This window comes from Oenanthe melanoleuca, chromosome 4A (assembly GCF_029582105.1).
Source record: "Oenanthe melanoleuca isolate GR-GAL-2019-014 chromosome 4A, OMel1.0, whole genome shotgun sequence".
NCBI lineage: Eukaryota > Metazoa > Chordata > Aves > Passeriformes > Muscicapidae > Oenanthe > Oenanthe melanoleuca.
In genome coordinates, this window is record NC_079338.1 from 4,272,213 (window position 1) to 4,290,943 (window position 18,731).

General features: G+C 54.5%; 1 protein-coding gene across 3 annotated transcripts; it reads right to left on the reverse strand.

The window, feature by feature from the left end:
* Positions 1–228: 228 nt before the first annotated feature.
* Positions 229–17,875, reverse strand: GDPD2 (glycerophosphodiester phosphodiesterase domain containing 2). Of its 3 annotated transcripts, none has more exons than XM_056491118.1 (16): positions 17,804–17,875; positions 8,540–8,686; positions 7,382–7,485; positions 7,215–7,308; positions 6,953–7,012; positions 6,529–6,627; positions 6,083–6,176; positions 5,530–5,675; positions 4,968–5,050; positions 4,313–4,463; positions 3,569–3,784; positions 2,580–2,731; positions 2,111–2,258; positions 1,823–1,905; positions 1,356–1,384; positions 229–1,052 (listed from the first exon to the last, which is right to left on the reverse strand). In XM_056491118.1, exons 2-16 carry the CDS (start codon positions 8,651–8,653, stop codon positions 1,000–1,002), a joined length of 1,626 nt encoding a protein of 541 aa, XP_056347093.1. In that variant the 5' UTR covers positions 8,654–8,686; positions 17,804–17,875; the 3' UTR covers positions 229–999. The 3 variants fall into 3 exon arrangements, 2 of the variants coding, with proteins under 2 accessions (XP_056347093.1, XP_056347092.1); XM_056491117.1 differs by lacking the exon at positions 17,804–17,875 and adding an exon at positions 11,182–11,339; XR_008840480.1 differs by having other exon boundaries at positions 1,002–1,052; positions 1,791–1,905.
* Positions 17,876–18,731: the final 856 nt, after the last annotated feature.

The window sequence follows — 18,731 nt, forward strand, 5'->3', positions numbered from 1 at the left end:
CCCGGGAGCCGCCGCCAGCCTCGGCTCGGCCTCCCGTCCCTGCCCGCTGCGGAGGGCCCGGCTCCCGGCCCGGCTCCCCGCGCCGTCGGTAGGCGGCTCGGAGGCGCCGCGGAGCCAGCCCGGCCCGGGCCGGTGCCGTCCGGGCTGCGCCGGCTCCTTCTCCGGGCCGGCAGCGCCGCCGGCAGGGAAAGGTGCGGACGGGAGGACGCCGCACCCCTGCGGGCTCTGTCTGCTGCTCCTCTGCTTTATTGACATAAATAGACAGCAACAAGTCAAACGGACACGGTACCCCTCTCCCTCTCCAAGGCCCTGCTGCAACGCGACCGATGCCGAGTCCCACCGCTCCCTCTGCTGCCCTGGAGCAGCAGCAGGAGCGTGAGTCCTGCCAGCCCCTGACACCCACCACCCCCAGCCCTGCTCCTTTCTTCCCCCACAACAGGCATTAACTGCTGCACGGAGTGACGGACCCTGTCCCGTCAACACGAAGCCAGCAGCAGTAGGGACAGGATTTCTGTCCAGGATGGGAGGGTGAAGAGCTCGGCTTCCCCTTTGTCTTGTGAAAAGCCACTCCACGTCTCTCTTCCCGTTCCTCAAACCATGGGACAGGGCAGCCCCCAGGAGAGCAGCCCTTAATCCAGGTGCCCCATCCCTAGCTGCGGAGCTGCTGACAACAGGCAGAGACAGCCCTTCCCCTGCACCAAACAGCGACCCAAATCCCAGTCCTGTCCAAACCCCAAGGGAGAGTCAGCTCCAGCACTGCTGGATAAATATTCTGCCCGAGGCCACCCCTGCAAAGCTTTAGCTCCTTGCTGCCAGTGGGAAGTGAAAACCCAGTTCCAAGTCTTTTCAGCTGAGGGCAGCTGTGCACCATGAAAGGAGCCAGGAAGGCCACGGTGGAAGGGAAGCTCGGAGGAAAGGAGCCTCGAAGCCGGCCTGAGGAATGCTCCCGCCTGAGCTGTGCAGGGCTCTGGCTGCCCGTCCCCACAGCTGACGCAGGCGTCACTCTTGCATCAAGCTGTTGATCTTTGTGAGCAGCACATCCGTCTCAGACTCTGAGGAGACAGAGAAAAAACCAGTCATTGTGGGCAGCCACCGTCCCGCAGAGACAGGCGGAGTAGCCTGAAAAGCAGGTTTGAGGATATTTGGGTAATGTGGGATTCCCTAGTGCTGTCCCACAGGGCTGCTTGGTAAGAGCAGGACAGGAGGAACTCCCTGGGCTGGGATTCCCTTCCCTCCCCCAGCCATCCCAAACCACTCATCACATTTGCTGGAGAAAGCTGCCTGCCTGTGAGGGAGAGTCCCACAGGCAGAGCCTGGCTCCAAGGGAGGGGAGCTCCCATTCTGTGCACACTCACCCGCTGGCCGTCTTCTGTGGGAACATTTCCTAGGAGATGGAACAGGATCGATGTTAGCATGCAAGTCTGCTCTCACCATTCCCTCCCCTGAGCTGCCAGCTGGAGGCTGTGGGGCCCCGCAGTCCCAAAGGGAATGGCTCTCAGTGCTTGTAGCACTGGTAAAAAGGAGCAGGATCAGGATCCCCCAGCCTCAGACCACCAAGCCCTAGAGCACAGAGTGGGTTAAGAAATGTGAACTAAGGCATCCAGCAGCTTGAGGCAGGGTCATGGCAGACTTTTAGCTGCAGCTTGGAGATAAAAGATGCCTCCACACACTTCTGTCTTTCTTAGCCAGACAGGAGAGAATCCCCCCAGGATCTGAGTCCAGAGAGGGGTGGCAGCAGGTTTGGGTCTGCACCACCCACACAGGGCACACTGCAACCCACCCCAACATACCTGCCTTGGGAGGGGGAAAGGATCAAACCTACTTCATCAAGACAAAGGCCCAGATGATGATAAGGAAGGAAAAGCAGTCTACAACGATCCAGATCATGAAGTATGTGCTGCTGGGCTGCAAGGCAATGAGACAAGCCACTGAACACCAGCTAGGAGTGGTGTGCTGTGGCACAGCCCTGCCTGCTGTGCTACCAGTCCCTTCTGCAGGGTCACATATACATGTCAGCCTCCAGACAGCTGCACAGGGCTGCTGCAGAAAGGGACCCACAAATGCCTGGGATACAGGGCTGTGGGGCAGGAAGGATGGAGGGGTCACTTACAAGCAGCCAGATGGGGTGTTTCATCTCCTTAAGCACCTGGCAGGCGTTGGTGGTGACAGAGCTCACCCCTGAGCACCACAGCACAGAGAAGAGCCAGGGCTGGTTCACCACATACAAGTTGACAGAGATGTTGTCCTGGCGGTACTGCCTGCGTGGGGACAGCTGTGGTCAGAGTAGCAGACAGCAGGGTGCCACCACACTCTGCACAGCCAGAAGGGGCTGTACACATGGGATATGATCCAGCATTTGCAGCCACATGGAGCGACTGTCTGCACTTCCAGGCCAAGGGCAGGTTTGCTGGCAGGGGAGAGGATGCAGCCAGCTCCATCCTCTGCACCAGCCCTGCCTGATAGGAACACTTGTTCACAAGGCACACACCCAGCTCTTCCCAGAAGCACACCAGTGCTCAGCCCCCTCACCTCTGCTGGGACCCCCACAGCTCCCAGGCACTTGGACAAAGCGTTCTCACCTGATCTCCTCAGAGCTCATGTCCTGGTAGGGCAGATTGACGTGCAGTACTGGCTCCTTCTCATTCTCCAGTCTCTTCCGGCCGTAGACGTGCTGGACACCTGGGGCCTGCTGTTTGACATCTTCCCTGAACCCATCTGGAAGCCAGAGGACCTAGGCAAGAGCCAGAGAGCACGTGCAGAGGAGAGGTGCTCCAGAGAGTTTGCTCTCTTCCAATATTCCCTTGCATGTCCAGGCCCCACAAGGCTGTCTTAAACAGCTGCTTCCTGCCCCCCATCTCCACTTTCAGCTCCTCCATGAGGATCTCAGCCAGGACAGTCTCCTGAGAGCTTGCCCCAGCCAAGAAATAAATACAGGTCCCATTGAAGGGAGGAAACAGTTCCAGCCTAGGAAACTGCAACAGTTAAGTCCTTTCTGGGTCCTTGAATGGCTCAAGAAGTGAGTCCATTTATCCCCAACTCTGCAGCACTATAGCAAAGTCTTTTCTATGTCCCCTCCTGCTCTGCATTCCCAGAAGGCCAAGAAAGGTGATTTGAGTGCTGATTTGTCCCCTGAGGGCAGCACATATCCTGTGCTGCAGGGATTGGATGAAGCATAAAGGCAACACAGGAGAGTGCAAGAGGAGTCCAAGAGCTGCAGGGAGAGGTGTGGTGGAGTGTGGGGAGGTAGAAACCTCAGCATTGTATTCCTGCTCATGCTGGCAGTGTTGGTTTCCTCCCTAGACTGAGTCATTGTTTACACACCAGGGTGGCCAGTCCTGGGAAACCAAAGTATTTGGGGGGGACTGAAGTATTTGGAGAGATAGTCTGAAACTAGGGATTAAACTCTAATTATTGGCAACTTCTCCCAGCTAGAGAACCCCACACCTGGGCAGGGCTGCCCAGCAGAGATCACGTATGGGGATGTGGTGTATAGGGTGCCAGGGCACCTCCCACCATGGCAGGGGTGTGACAGAAGGGCCTGGCAGGGCTGGGGTGGTGACCAGCTCACCTGCTGCAGCGGGATGCCTGACTTCAAAATCACTTCCAGTGTGACATTGACAAAGTTCTGGTAGTCACTGTGGTTCTCAGGCCGAAGGTCAAACATGATGGAGATGTTGCTCTCCTTGGCTGCCTCTAGAGCCTGTCCCAGGGACGGGATCCTCTGTTTAGCCGCCTCCCTGCGATCCCCAGGGGAAAGGCTCTGCACAGTGCGGAACGGCCTCCGCTGCAAGGGTGAGAGAGGGGCAGTCATCACAGGCAGACCACTGCCAGCTTCCACAGCCCAAACTGCCTCAGGCTCTCAGTTTCAACACAGGCCTCTCCATGTGCTCTGCAGTGCAGACAGGCACAGGGAACCTCCCTATGCACATCCATGGGCACCTCTACCCTTCTCCCCACTAACAACATAATTCAAGCAGCCCCAACACCTGTGGGCATTCAAAGCTGCTCAGCAGTAGTTAGTCACCTTTTGGGAAGAGCCTGGCCACAGCTGCCTTCAGGCCCAGGCAGGCTGTGCAGCTCAGAGCAAACATTCCCTCTCAGAGCCTCCTCTATGACTCAGCTGAGGAGTCAGAACAAACCCCAGCTTGGGGCATAACCGCACCCAAGGGATTTGTGCAGGCTTCTGCACCCTGTCCAGGTGTCTGCTAGGACCAGTGCTCCAGAGGAAAGGCTCCGGAGCCCCAGGGCAGGGCTAATGCTTCACCCCAAAATGCACCCATTTCTCACCAGCCACCCTAAGGACATTTCTGACCTCCAGAAACCAGCTGCCAGCATTCAGCTGCTGGAGGTCTGTCCAGTTGAAGGCAGTGCTGTTCAGGGCAGCCCTCTCAGGGAACACAGCCTGCACGTTGGTAGTCCTGGTGAGTTCCTCGTCATGCATGAGGAATGGGACCCCATCAGCACTAGCAAAGGAGCAGAGAGGAAAACCATACGTTGTAAGCTGTTAGTTTCCTATCCCCACCCTGGCATTTCTACCCCCTCCCAGACACCTGCTAGAGTAACCCCCACCCTTATCTACTTGTGGCCCTTTACACAAAAATGTGCACCTAGAGACCAAACCAGCAACCAAGTAGTTCCTTGCTCTCTGAAACAGCTGTCCCAATAACAGGATTACATGAGATGAACTACAGCCAGGTAGTACCAAGCAGTACCCCTCCCCTGATGGAGCCTCCCTGTCCAGAAGGCAATCTGCATGGGGAGGACAGAAACCCAGCACCTCTCCCAAATCATTGGGACACCAAGCTGGAGCCAGTACCATACTGGGAAGGTGGGAGTGGCAGAACCCTTTGAACAGGGCTGCTTCCAAATGCAGTCTCTATCAGTCCTCCAGGTATCTTCCAGAATGCCCCCTGTGGGAGGTGACATCCCAGGATACATAGACCCCTTCCTCCCTCTGAGCCCCTTACCTCACCATGACGTCTGTCTCAAAGACTTCCACATCACAGTCCACTGCCTTGTGCAGTGACATGAGGGTGTTCTCAGGGGCCAGCTGGAAAAGGAATGGTGTTACTGCAGACAGCATGGGCAAAATGAGGAAGGAGGCAGGAAAAAATCCTGCCTGGATGCACCCAGCAGCTTGGCTGGGCTCTAGGGCAACCACAATGAGACTGGGGTGACCTGGGCATGGTGGGGATGGAAAAGGATTGGGGATAGACAGCCAGAGACTCGTACCTGCTCCCCAGCCCACACTTCACAGCCAAGCTTTCTGCCTGCTCCTGGTCCAGTAGTGCTCAGGAATCAGCTCTGTCCTGCAGCTGCTGCAACCCCCTCCTCAACCTGTGCTCACCCATACTCCAAGCCTGAGCTGCCCTGGCTGCTGTGGGGATACCTCTGCTCTGGGCTGGCCAGAGCTTGTCCAGGCCTGTGGCCACAAGGATCTGTGCCCCACAGCCAGGCACAGCCTGGCTGTTCCTGCCCCAGCAGCCTGCCCCATCCACCCTGACCACTGCCAGGGTACTGGTCACTCACCATGGGTGCTCCTCGATGGCCAACTAGGGCTGGCTTGGGGGGCAGCTGTTCCTGCTCCATGATGCAAGGGGACGTGATTCCCAAGGGAGCTAGGTACAGTGCAATCATTGCTGCACAGTACAAAACCAGCAGAAACACCTTGAGACCTGCAGGCACAGACAGAAGTGAGAGGGGATGAGGTACAGAGGAAGTATTTTGCAGGTCACTAGGAATAAGCTAAGGCTGCTTCACCTGGCATCAATCTGTCATTGGCCTAGGTCAAACATTGCATCCCCAGCCTCGGGAACACTGTGGATTTATTCTTGGCCCACTATGTGCCCTTGCCCAACTCAGCACTTCTGCAGCACTCTGCCACCTGCAGCCCTCTTTCAGCTGCAAAGCAGGGAGGGCTGAAGCTGCAACAAGGGCTGGTCATGAGGAGCATCCAAGAGCAGGCATTACTACCACACTGGGGACCTGCTCCCACTGCACTGATGCTCCCTGAGTACCCCTCTGGCAGCAGGAAGCAGGGCAGCAGCCGAGCTGACCAAGGGAGACCCTGGAGGGGGATTACCTGTACTGCGGGTGCGGTAGATGAAGCTGGCCAGGGGCCAGGCAAGGAGCGTCATTCCCCCCACAGCTCCCATGTGCAGGAAGGGACCTGTTGCCTGGGGAGGCACAAAAAACCAGGGTGTCAGTCAGCACAAGTCCCTATCCCCAAAATACACATGCTCCAATGCCAGGGATCTGCCCCTGCAGCCAGTACTGCTGGAAGATCCACAGTGCCAGGGAGGGAGGGACAGAACAGACTCCCTGCTCTTCATCAATCAGTCTGCTCCAGGCAGGACTGCAGTGGCAGAAGGAGCACCTTGCCTGGACAGGCAGCAGAAATCAAGGGCAGAGAACTAACCCCCAGTGCACAGAGCCATGCTGGGGGCTTCAGTCATCTCCCTTCAGCTCAGTCCCACAGGCTGGGGCACTGGGCACAGCTGGGAAGTCCCTGCTACTGGAGTGACTCACCTGCAGGGAGATACGTGCACTTTTCCACTCCTCTGCCCACTTTATTCCTAGCCCTGTGAAGGCTGCAGCTACCACAAGGGCAGTCAGGATCAGCAGGATCTGTGGGGCACACACAGGGCAGTTAGAGGAGCACACAGCATCTTGCAGGCCAGGCAGAGTCCTCCTCATCCCTCATGAACCCCTGCAAGCCCTGATACCCCACTTTCCCTATCTGGGTTTGCAGCTGAGCTCTGTGCTCCATGCTTTGAGCACTGGGAATATTCCCATCCCACAGACATGTGGCTGCAGCACAGCTCAAAGGGGACACACAGCCAATTAGTGGGGTCACAGCAGCCATACACAGCCTCACCAGGCTGGTCCCAGCCTCTGAAGGTGCAAGGGCAGCCAGGGCAGGCACCATGTCCCTGCACCCCCAGTCTCTCACCTTGTGCACCCAGTGTAGCTTCAAGGGATGGCCGCAGAGCTGCAAGCACAAAGCGAGGACCTGCAAGGGCAAGGAGCTGTCAGAGCTGGGCTGTGCCCAACCTCACCCCTCGCAGGGCAGGGACTCAGCCACAGAAGCTCGGGCCCCCTGGCACAGGCAGGGGCTCTGGCTGTGCTCAGGCTGACCCTGCTCCAGATGCTGCAGGCTCCTCCCAGCTCTCAGCACAGATCCATCCCCCAGCCCAGCAGATCGGGGGGCTCACCAGCAGCACAGACGAGTAGCTGATCAGCACAGCCGTAGCTATGAGCAGCACCAGGGACCAGTCTAGCCACAGCTTCCTCTGCCTGAAGATGAATCTGCCAGCAAAGGGGAGGGTCAGAGGAGCAGGGGTGATGTGGGGAACAAGGCTGGATGTGGGATCCTACTCACTCGTTGAAGTTGTGGAAATCATTGAGGATGATGATAGCGAAGTAGAGCCACACCAGTGTGAAGAGGAAGACGCAGAAGAGGAAAAAGAACCAGCTGCAGTCATACTGAAAGCCAGAGATGAGAGTTACACACATGGACTCAGGGCACCTAGCCCCAACCAGGTTTCTGAGACCCCTGGGTGTCACCCAGCCAGCAGCAGTGGGGAGCACAGGGGGTCACAGCAGAAACTGGCCCAGGGTCCAGGCACTGAGCTGCCCCATGGAGAGGGACCAGAGGGACCTGGTTGGACCCATGCTACAAAAAGATGGATCAGCATGTCTTACAACAAACTAAAAATCTGCCTATGCCAGGCTGGGGAAGACAGCCCCTGCGTAAGACTGCCTCTTTTCCCATGCAGCACTCCTGGGAACAGGCAGGGACTTTGGACAGAAGAAGGGGCAGGGAGTCAGCTCCCATTCCCTTCTAGCTGGATGATCCGTGGGATGGGCAGAGAGGGGTGCAGGCCTCAGAACTGCCCTTGTAGTGGTGAGTCTTCAGACTGGGTCCAGCTACACTGTCCACAGCCACTAGTGCCACGTGTGTGGGGGAGGGGAGGGATGCCACAGGTGCCAGAGGGACACCTAGCAACCCAGACTTATTTGTACATTCCAGGCAAGACAGGACAAGCAGCAGCAGAGCCACTCCCATGGGAGTCGGAGACCTCAGAGAATCCCAGGGCCTCACCACTCCCAGGTTACAAATTGCTGGGGACACCCTCCTGGTGGGGCCACACCCAGCCCAGGAACTGTGTCTCCCACGTGCCTGGCCAGGTGCCCCGGGACCTGCTGCCAGCTCAGCCCCAGGGCCCTGCTCTGCTCCCGGCACGTGTAAGCCCCACTGCAGTGCACACTAATGCTGCTCTACCCTTCTTGTCACCCGCAGGAGCACAGCTCACCCTCTCACTGCCCCTGGCTAGGGCAGTTCCTGGACAGTGAGGGTGCCAGGTAGCTCTCCAGCTTTCCTGGGGCTCAGCCCTGGGAAGCAGGAGCAGCAGCAAGAGGTCAGCAGCTCAGTGTCTGGGCTGAGCATCCCAGCCAGAGCCCTTCCTCACCCCAGCCACCACTCTGAGGCTCCCACAAAGAGCTGGCAAGTCCCAGCTCGGCAGGACTCAAGTATCACCTTGGTGGTTCTCAAGCCCTTCCTCTTCTCCTTCTTGGCAGTGATCCACTGGCAGCTGTAGGGGCAGAGCAGGCAGGTGGCACAGGCAGAGCAGCAACCAGGGGGGTCTGCCATAGCAGCACTGTCCCAGAGCAGAGGTCAGGTGTCCTGTGGGGCATATACACAGTGTGTGGGCACAGACCTCCCAACACACTGCCCCCACCCCGTGGGGATGGAGCACAGAGGCATTTTGTGTCCAGGTACGCTGGCAGGCGGCCCAGAGTGCTGGGACATAGTGGTGGGGCTGCTGGCCTGTGTCCCCAGGCAAGGCATGGTGCCAGGGGAAGAAGCAGCACAGGGTGCAGCCCAACCTGTTCAGCAGGCTGTGCTGGGACCCTTCACCAACAAGCTGGAGCAAGTCTGGAGCTGGCAGGGAGCAGGGCCTGCTCCCCAGCCCAAGGTTTAGCACCCTGCCTGGGAGCCAGGACCACTGTGCAGGCTCCAGGGGCAAGCAGCCTAGCCAGACAGCAACACTGCACCCAGGCTTTCCACCTACAAGGACTGCCCAGTGCCATGCCACAGCCTGGGGGGTACATGCAACAGCCTGGGAAGTTCCCGTTCTGACCCCTAAGTCCAGGACCTTGCTGATGCAGCACCATCCTGGCAGCCCCTCAGCTCAATCTGCACACCAAGGAATCCCAACGTGGCTGGAGGAGCTGCAGCTGAGCAGGCACTGGATGGCTTTGGTCAAACTCCTTGGGGAGGGATGTGGATGCGAGGCAGTTATGGGGGGGAACCCATTTCTACAGTCAGAGAGACCCAGGCTGGGGGCACTGAGTACCCCAAACACTGGCAAGGGGAGAGAGCCAGGATGCTTTGCTGGGATGCCCAGATTCCTGGTGTTTGGCTGGAAGAAGCAGGGAGCCCAAAACAAGGTCTTCCTCAATCCATCCAGAGAAATCCCATCTTTACTATTGCTTGTCCTGCTGTGGAGCTGCTCCTCCTCCTCACCCCAACCTCCCCAACAGGCCAGGCACTCTATGCAACACTATCACCCTGCAGATTAAGCCTGGCTCTCATTCCACTGTGACCACTGAGCCAGGCAAGAGAGCCAGCTGACCACATCCTCCCCAATGGCGTGCCTCATAGAGCTGTGTCCCATTCCAATCTGAGCTGTGGAGAGAGGGAGCAGAGCTAGCCAAGGTCATCCCTAGCTCTGCCATGCCCCAGCCAAGGTCAGCTTAGTCTCCTTGTAAGAGGGCAGCACCCTAGCCTGTCACCCTGCTCCTAAACACCACTATGGGGGTCTCCAGGGCCGAGGTGCAGAGCCTGCCCCAGCACCCACACAGAGCACAGGGTCACATACAGCAGGTACCACCCCAAGTGCAGCACCCCATCCCTGGCCAGGCAGCTTCTGCAGGCTGGGGGATGTCTGGGGACTGCCATCAGCAGGTCCAGCCAGCCAAGGCACAGAGGATGATAAGGAGCAAAACAAAGCCCCATATCTGCTGCCCCCTCCACCTTCTAGGCACCAGACCAGCAGCTGTGAGCTGCTCAGTGATGGCACTGAAGGAATCAGCCTTCACACAAGTACAGGAACCCAAGGGTCCAGATATTTCCCTTCCTGATGCCCAGGGGCTTTGGCTGTAGGCCCATACCCTGCTGTCACCAGAAGCAGAGTCACCACTTCCACCAGGGACCAGTGGGCTCAGCCAGCCTTCACTTAGAGTCACACTGTCCCCTGTCACTGCTCACACGGGCAGAGCACTGGTGTCAGCAGCTCTGGGTGTCAGGCTCCCACGCAGGGTACACAGTACAGGAGGAGTGGCTGTGGGCACCAGCTGCAATTCAGACTCAGCTGCTCCAAGGGACTGCTGCTGCCAAGACTGGAGCTTGGCAGAGAGTGGCACAGGACTGGTCACAAATCTGCCCCAGCAGTGCTGTCTGGAGGGTTTGGAGGGGAAATGCCACCCTGTTCTCCAGCTCAGAGTGCAACTGCAGCAGTAGCATCAGTGCTTATGGCACAACATAACCAGACAGAGCAGGGTTAGACACACACCAGACCCTGCTCAGCTCCTGCTCCAGCTCCAGCTCCAGCGGGAGAGCAGCAGAGTGGGAGCTGGGGGTCCATCAGGGCTGGAAGGACCCTTCCTTCAGCTCCCCCCAAACAACCCCCACAGCACATACGTGCAAGGCACAGGGAATCTGAAGGGGTGACAAACCCACTGCCACAGTCACCCACACGGCAGTGTGTGCTGGTAGCCTCACAAAGACCTCTGTGCTCCAGAGGTGCTCACACAGGACAACCAAGTGGCCAAATGCAGATCAAGATCCCCTCGTCCTGGAGGAGCTGAGCCAGCCCAGGCTCTGTCACCCGCGCAGGTCAGCAGGAGCTGCTGCCTAACCCCGCTGCTCCCTTTCCTCCTAGGACGGAGGACAGAACATGGGCTGAGCACAGGGTGACTCCAGAACAGCACAGCCTGGCCCAGATCCCCCACTCTCAGTCTCACGCCCGAGCAGCCAGTCCTGGGCTGCCCGTTCCTGCTCTCCAGAGCGTGGAACAACACGGGCAACCCCCTTCCTTCCCCGCTCAGCTTCCCGCAGAGCCGGGACGATCACCCCCTCCCCGTGCCGCCCTGGCAGCATCGCCCCGGCACAAATACCTGCTCGCCGCGGATGCCGGGCTCCCGCACTGGGCCAGGTGAGCGCGGGGCTGGGCTGCGGCCGGGCCCATGCGTGCCAGCGCTCGGCTCCGCTGCGCTCACACCCCGTGGGTGTGCCCGCCCGCCCGGCAGGTCCGCACAGGCCGGCAGAGGCGGGCAGACTGCGAGCGGAGCGGAGCGGGGCGGGGGCCGGGCTGGGGTCAGGGCGGGCCCGCCGGAGCCGCCGCCACCAGAGGGGGAAGGGGCCCCGGGGCCGTCACGCGTCGCGGCGCTCGGGAGTTTGCAGGCAGCCCACGTCCCGGCAGACGGAGACTCCAGGGAGAGCTCCCGGGAGATGGAGGCAGAGCTTCGTGCATCGCCGCGCCTTTGAGCGAGGGGCTGCGGGAGCCCCCCGGACAAAAGGGGACTTTACCCTTCCCGGCAGAGGAAGCCTGAGCAGACACAGCGTCTGGTACAGACACAGCCCAGGTCACCGCGGCTGGCCCGGCGCACACACCGGGGCATGCTCTCAAGGCAGAAGCACAGAAGTAAAAGTGCTTTTCTTGCCTTGAGCTGAGAGAAATCTTTCCGAACCAGTGCATCTGAACTTTGCTAAAGCAGCAGATGAAAGGAGGCTCGGGACAGGCCTGATGCCACCTGAAGATGGATGGGCCGGTGCCTTCCATCTTCCCCCTCCCTTCCTCCCTGTGGCACAGCACAGCTGTGTCCCCCACCCTCTGCTGCTGGCGAGTCAGGGTGCACGATGGGCACTCAGACTTCTCTGCGTCACTGAATTGATCCGTCATTGCCTGTGATCTCAGGGGACCCGTCTGATCTTCTGCCACTTTTTTCAAGTGAGAAAGCTGATTTACACGGAGGTGATGGCATTCTGCAGTGACATAGCACCTGCCAATTTAGGCAGAAGCCTCAGAACTTAGCTGATCTTGTTCCACACTACTATTAACATCTTTGGCATAACTCATTGAACAGCTCCATGAAATATGCTGATTAAGGCCTTATCAGTGGAGGGTCTGGAGTGCTGCAGGAGGGTTTGTGCAGGAACATCTGCACCCAAAGGAATAAGCTGAAAGCATTGCAATGGCCAGGAATATCCTTCAGCCAAGCAAACGTCCCTGCACCCCAGATTTTGTCAGATGTGAGCAGTTTGTCAGTGAGGTTCACCTCCCCCATCCGTGTGTCCTGCCGACTGACACAGATCAGCCGCGCTGCTACACGGAAGAGCAAAGCTGTGGGCAGGAGCCTTCCCAGCGACCTGCGCCCCAGGAAAGTCCCTGGGATGCACAGAGCCCATTTTTTTGGGGTAGAAGATTCACTGTCAGGGATTGGATTGCAGGTTTTAAGGAGATGAAGTGAGCACTGAAGTGAGGTGAAGGATCACTTAAGCAAAGAAACACCTTAAGCAGTGTGTAGGGGAAAACCAAGCATGAATTAAGAGACCAAGGAGATATTGGAGGAGGGGAGGTTGCAGCAGATCTCCGGGAGATCCAAAACCTGTGGAATTTAAAGGTGCGAGGCAAACCTAATGGAATAGGCACCGCGGGCAGACAGAGCAGCGGGACAGGCGGCTGCCCGGGGGACTGGCCCCCGTGTGACCGCGCCGGGACGGAGCCCGTTTGCTCTGAGCCCGTTTGTGCGGCCCAGCCGCTCCCGCCCGGCGCTGCGCGGGAGCCCCACGAGCCGCATCCCGGGACCGCCCGGCGGCCACAGCGCCGCCTCTGCCCGCGCGAGGGCGCCAGCGCGGCGGGCAGCGCTCCCGCCCGGCACGGGGCTGAGGGGCCGGGCGGAGCCATTTCCCAATCCCCGCCACGGGAGGCAGCCCTGCCGCCAGGGAATCCCTGCCGAGCCGGGGCAGCGGCGGCCGCGAGGGGCGGGAGCCGTGCTGGGTCCGGGGGGCGAGAGCCGCGCGGGCGCTGCCGCTGCGTGGCCACCAGGCGGCGACCTCGGCCCGCGCGGCTGCTGCTGCGGGAGTGCCTGAGGTGCGGGCCTGTCCCAGAGGAGCGGGACGAGGCCGCGGTGCGACCCAGAGGAGCGGGCCGAGTTTATGGGCACGACCCAAAGGACAGGGCCGAGCCCGAGGTGTGACCCAAAGGACAGGGCTGAGTTTATGGGTACGACCCACACGACTGGGCTGAACCTGAGGTGTGACCCAAAAGACAGGGCTGAGTTTATGGGCACGACCCAAAGGACAGGGCCGAGTTTATGGGTGCGACCCAAACGACAGGGCCGAGCCTGAGGTGTGACCCCAAGGACAGGGCCGAGCCTGAGGTGTGACCCCAAGGACAGGGCTGAGTTTATGGGTGTGACCCAAAGGACAAGGCTGAGCCTGATTATGGGTGCGACCCAAAGGACAAGGCTGAGATTATGGGTGCGATCCAAAGGACAAAACTGAGATTATGGGTGCGACCCAAAGGACAGGGCCGAGCCTGAGGTGTGACCCAAAGGACAAGGCTGAGATTATGGGTGCGACCCAAAGGACAGGGCTGAGCCTGGGGTGTGACCCAAAGGACAAGAGCTGAGCCCGGGCTGTGAGCCTGTGAACAGAACTGAGTTTATGGGTGCGACCCAAAGGAGAGGGCTGAGTTTATGAATGCTGCCCAAAGGACAAGAGCTGAGCCCAGATATGCTACCCAAAAGACAGGGCTGAGCCCAGGGATGCCACCCAAGGCACAGAGCCGAGCTCAGATTTGATAGCCAGAGGACAGAGCACAGGTCGGGGTGTGACACCACGCCCAGCAGACTGACAGCAACACGAGCATCGTGGACATCCACTTCCCTGCCAGCTAAGACTGATCTCCAGGAGCCAAGTTGCAGATTAACAGTTAAAGCTAACAACCAGAGTGTATAATCAAGCTGGCTTTCCTCTACCTGTCTCACCATGAGGTCAGAGGCACCAGAATAAGTTAGGAAAAAGAAAACATTCCTGTCAACACAGTTGAATGAGCTCACATACAACATCAAGTGTGGCATTGATGTAAATAGAGTTTGTGTCTTGCCTTCACTTGTGAAGGTTCATCTGCAAGTGTTCTTTCAGATTATGGCAAAGTGATAAAAACACAGAGAGAAATGGTCTAAGTAAGAAGAGAAAGTTATGTCAGTGTATTACACTGCAGATGATGTTATCTCCCTAGACTCTGAACTTGGTGAGTATAGCAGGTATTTTCAGAACATGTAAGTGACTTAATAGCTTCCTATTAGGTTCCTGTTTGTCCACTGAACTGGTCACAAACTGGTTTTTTCAGGGAAAAGGCAAGCCATTCAGTTTCAGCTACTTCTGTTTTTCACTATACTGCCCAGAGTCTACAAGAAATACTGCTTTTAAAGATGGACTGGCTTAGGGAATGTTTTCCCTTCACAATCTCTTATGGGACCAGGAATAAAAGAAGACAGTACAGATTTGTGTAACATTATTTCACACTCTTTCACCTTGTAATAGACAAAAACTCAAGAGTTTCACTATTTCTCTGCTGTTAACACTTTAAAATCCAGTGGTTAAAGTCACAGTGTGACTGTGCTTCCACCTCAGCTAGTAGCAGACCTACATGAACTGATAGACCAAAGCAATGATCTCCATCATGAATCTAAAGTTATTGCTTCCCAGTAAGCTGCAGTAATATAGATTTTGCTACATTTTGAAGCTGTCCTGCATAGGCACATCCAGAAAATAAGTTGTTGGGAAGAACTAATCAGGCAATAAACTGCCTAGGGGGAAGGAGGATGATCATGGCACTAGTCTCAATTTTTTTTCCCTAAAGGCCAGAAGCTTATAAAGAATTAAAGTCTGCAGTGAAGAAGCTTTGAATAAGATTTTTTTTTTTCCAATCAGAAGTGAGCTTAGTTAAGGAGATCAGGAATGCAGATTGTGAGAAGATTACTCATCTTGAGAAGAAACCTGTGGATGACTGTACGTATTTCAGCTCTTACTGAGTTTATATGGTACAAACACTTGACCCAAACTTTTCATGGGTGGTCCTTAAGGGTTTAATTTCCTGTGTACTTGAAAACAGCATGGAGCAGATTTTCAGGAGTGCTAATCATTAACTGAGGTGTAATTGAGATGAGTGATAGGAGCCCTGAGGATCAAATGCTAAGGAGTGTTAAGAGTTCAAGCTGTGCAGTAACAGCAGATCTCAGCTTGGGCACTGTACCAGTGCAGTGTTTAGCCTCACTGTTTTTGTAGGAATCCAACACCCCTCAAGGGTTTATGGAGATTTATTAAGGTACAGAGAACACAAGACCATAGCAGATCATAGAATGGCCTGAGTTAGAAGGGACCTTAAAGACCATCCAGTTCCAATCCTCCTGCCAGGGGCAGGGACACCTTCCACTAGACCAGGTTGCTCAGAGCCCCATTCAACCTGACAAGTTCTTCCAGGGATGGAACAGCTGCAGCTTCTCTGGGCAACTTGCCAGTGCCTCACCACCCTCACAGTGAAGAAATTCTTCCTGACATCTAATCTAAACCTGCTGTCTTTCAGTCTGAAGCCATTCACTCTGGTCCAGTCACTCCAGGACCTTGTGACAAGTCCCTCACCATGTTTCTTGTGGGCTCCCTTCAGGTACTGGAAAGCCACAATAAAGTAACCCAGATGGCTTATTTTCTCTAGAAAAGGCTGGACAATCCCAATTCTCTCAGCCTTTCCTCCTAGGAGATGTGTTCCATCCCTCTGATCACCTTGGTGTTCTCCTCTGGACTCACTCCAACAGGTCCATGTCCTTCCTGTGCTGGGGACCCCAGAGCTGGAGGCAGCACTGCAGCTGGGTCTGACCAGAGTGGAGCAGAGGGGCAGAATCCCCTCCCTCCCCTGCTGCCCACAGGGCTTTTGCTGCAGCCCAGGACACACTTGGCTCTCTGGGCTGTGAGTGCACATGGCTGGTCATGTCCAGCCTCCTCCCCCACATCATTCTTGTCAGGATAAGCAACAATGTTCAGTAAGTTTTATACTACAAAATACAGTTCAGAAATAATTTTTGGCACAGTGTCATGTCATATCTAAAGACAAAAACAAAAATAATTCAAACAGGCAACTCCTGCTTTCATTAAAAGAAAAAAAATTAGTTTTCAGATTCTGATAGTTATGTCTGAGATCTTCATTCAAGGACCAAAGTATTTAGTTTTGTTCACATGCAGTTCTTTCTTTTTGGAACTCAAACTAGTTTAGAATTTGAAGATGTTTATCATTTGTCATTTCCTAATTGCCTTATTGCATACTTAACTGCAGTCACACAGTAACAAACTGAAGGCAAATCTTAAGTATTAAATTTAGGATGCAGCAGAAGGTATGCTCACAGGCTATACTTGCATGCAATTTTGCATCCCAACTGCGTATCTTTGTGTTTTGTGTCATTTATACAAAGGAAGCCAACTAATTTAATTATAGCACAACTGTTTTTTCTAGTAAGTCCATTTCCTTTATAGGGATAATTAACTTTGCTGGAAGTTAAATTATAGGCATAAATTACTGAATGTGGCAACACTGATATTCTGTAGATCTGGTTTCACCTGCTCGGCATGGAAAAGCACTTGACTAGTGCTCTATTTTCTGATCAATATTTGTGGGTTTTTCCCAGGAAAAAAAATATAAGATTTATTTTGTCAATAAAACATCTTATGTGCCACTTACCTCCACTGGTCTACTACAAAAACATTTGTGTTTATGGTTTTTAATGCTTACTAACTTTTACAGCATACCATTATTCTTGCACTGGGATAAGCCTTTACTATGGAGTATTTTCTCCTACTACATGTCTAATTCCTGCTCAGAGTTATAGTTACTATAGAACAGCATTCCCCCCTCCCTTTCAGCATGTAAAAGCAGCTGCAAGATCATTGTGTTAAGTCATGCTGTGGAACACAAAATTGATTTGTTGCTTGAGCTGCCTCTCTCTCCTCACTGTTTCAGAAGCCTCCCATGAAGTCATTACCACTCACTGATGTTACTGGGAAGCCACAAACTTTGTTACAGCATTAGTGGGGAGCTAGCAGCTGTCAAAAATGAGCTGAAATGCTTGACAAAGAGAAGTTCAACCCTCAAACTCTAACAAGGACCTGTTGGGTTACAGCCCAGGCTGCAGAGCACCTTAATCACTTGCTTTGTATTAAAGTATTGACACAGACCCTGCTAGAGGTCAGTCCTTGCTCAAGGAGTGTCCCCTCAGATCCTCTATGAGCCTTTCCACTCATGGGATTCCATCCTCTCTGTAAATCCAGGCAGAGAGAACAAAGCCCTCTTACACACCTATTTTACTGTCACTTTCTTCTTCTCAGCAAGCTCATCTGAGGGTAAGTAACAGTTCTGTGAGTCACAATGTGCTGCAGTCATTAACACTCCCACTGTACTTGCAGTACTACTGTACTTTCTCTCAATATCTACAAGCTGTTGTTATTAGACAGCTTTGCAGAGCTATTAGAGCCTGTCCTGTAGCCTTTAGAGAAGCAATTCCTTATATTAGATACTTCTATGAAAGCCCTTCTCCCCTGCATGCAAATACATTCTGTGCTTTACAGTAATTGTAAACTACTAAACTAAATACTAAAAAAAAAAAGAAAAAAACAAAAACCCAGCAACAACCATAACAAAGATGCCCCTGAGGCCAAGAAAAGGCCCAAAACAACCCCACTTACCAGGCAGAAGCAACTCCTCCTTTCACACTCGCTCCTGTATAGAAGCAACAGCTGTTTGCCATTGCCAAATTTATAGGAGCAGCCTCCAGAACTGTGCTAAGGGTGGGTTTATATAAGGGCCCTGGCTAGGGAGTGGTCAGTGGTGGAATTGTGGGGTTTGCATGTCCTTAGGGGGTTGGTGGTATAGCTGTGTTGTAGTGAAGTCAGTATGTAGTGCTGCTAAAAGGGAGGTAGTTTTTATTTATAAAGATAGTATTTTGGGTCTAAAATAGTTTATCTACTTTAAGTATAATTTCCTTGCTTTTTTTGTTTATGATTTGTTATCTTGTACCTACTTAGGGTCTTTTCTAGCTGTAAGTATCTTTGTGTACAGCCTCTTCTGATTTATTAGATATAGGTAAATTATTGCAGTTCTTGAAGAAGACAAGTTTTAGTACTATCTAGCATCAATCTTCTTAACTGTTCCAGATGCCTATTATAATTTTCTGTAATGGTTCTCTTTTAGTTACTACTGTGTGAATTTTCTTCTGACCCTTTAACTAGTGCAAAGGGTAGTGGGGGATTTCTAGCTAGTGGTCTGCATTTGTCTTATTTTCCTTTGTATTTTCTCAGAGCTACTGTGTAATCAGTGTCTCTGGGGCTCAGCTTTTGGCTGCCTGTGGTTTCCAATATTCAGTATTTATGGTCAAAATACTTACTTTGGGTGTCTGTCTCAGGTAGCTGAAGTTGTTTGTGCAGTTTTGAGCATAACACTTCCAAGTTTTTGAGCTTAACCTTTTATGGTTTGTATCCTGTAAAAACTGCACTGCAAGATATCCTTGCTGCTTTTTTGAGATGGAGTTGTTGGCAGCATGGAGAGGCTTGATGTTGTGTCTGAGCTGTTCTGATGAAGAGTTACCACTAGAATATGCAGTAGAAAGGTTTGTTT

Coding starts and splice junctions, on each gene's coding strand:
- GDPD2 (XM_056491118.1), bottom strand. CDS start 8,653: ATGGCAGACCCCCCTGGTTGCTGCTCTGCCTGTGCCACCTGCCTGCTC. Junction 3,785..4,312: donor CTGGCAGCTGGTTTCTGGAG/GTCAGAAATGTC, acceptor TCACCCTTGCAG/CGGAGGCCGTTCCGCACTGT. Junction 1,053..1,355: donor CCACAGAAGACGGCCAGCGG/GTGAGTGTGCAC, acceptor CTGTCTCCTCAG/AGTCTGAGACGGATGTGCTG.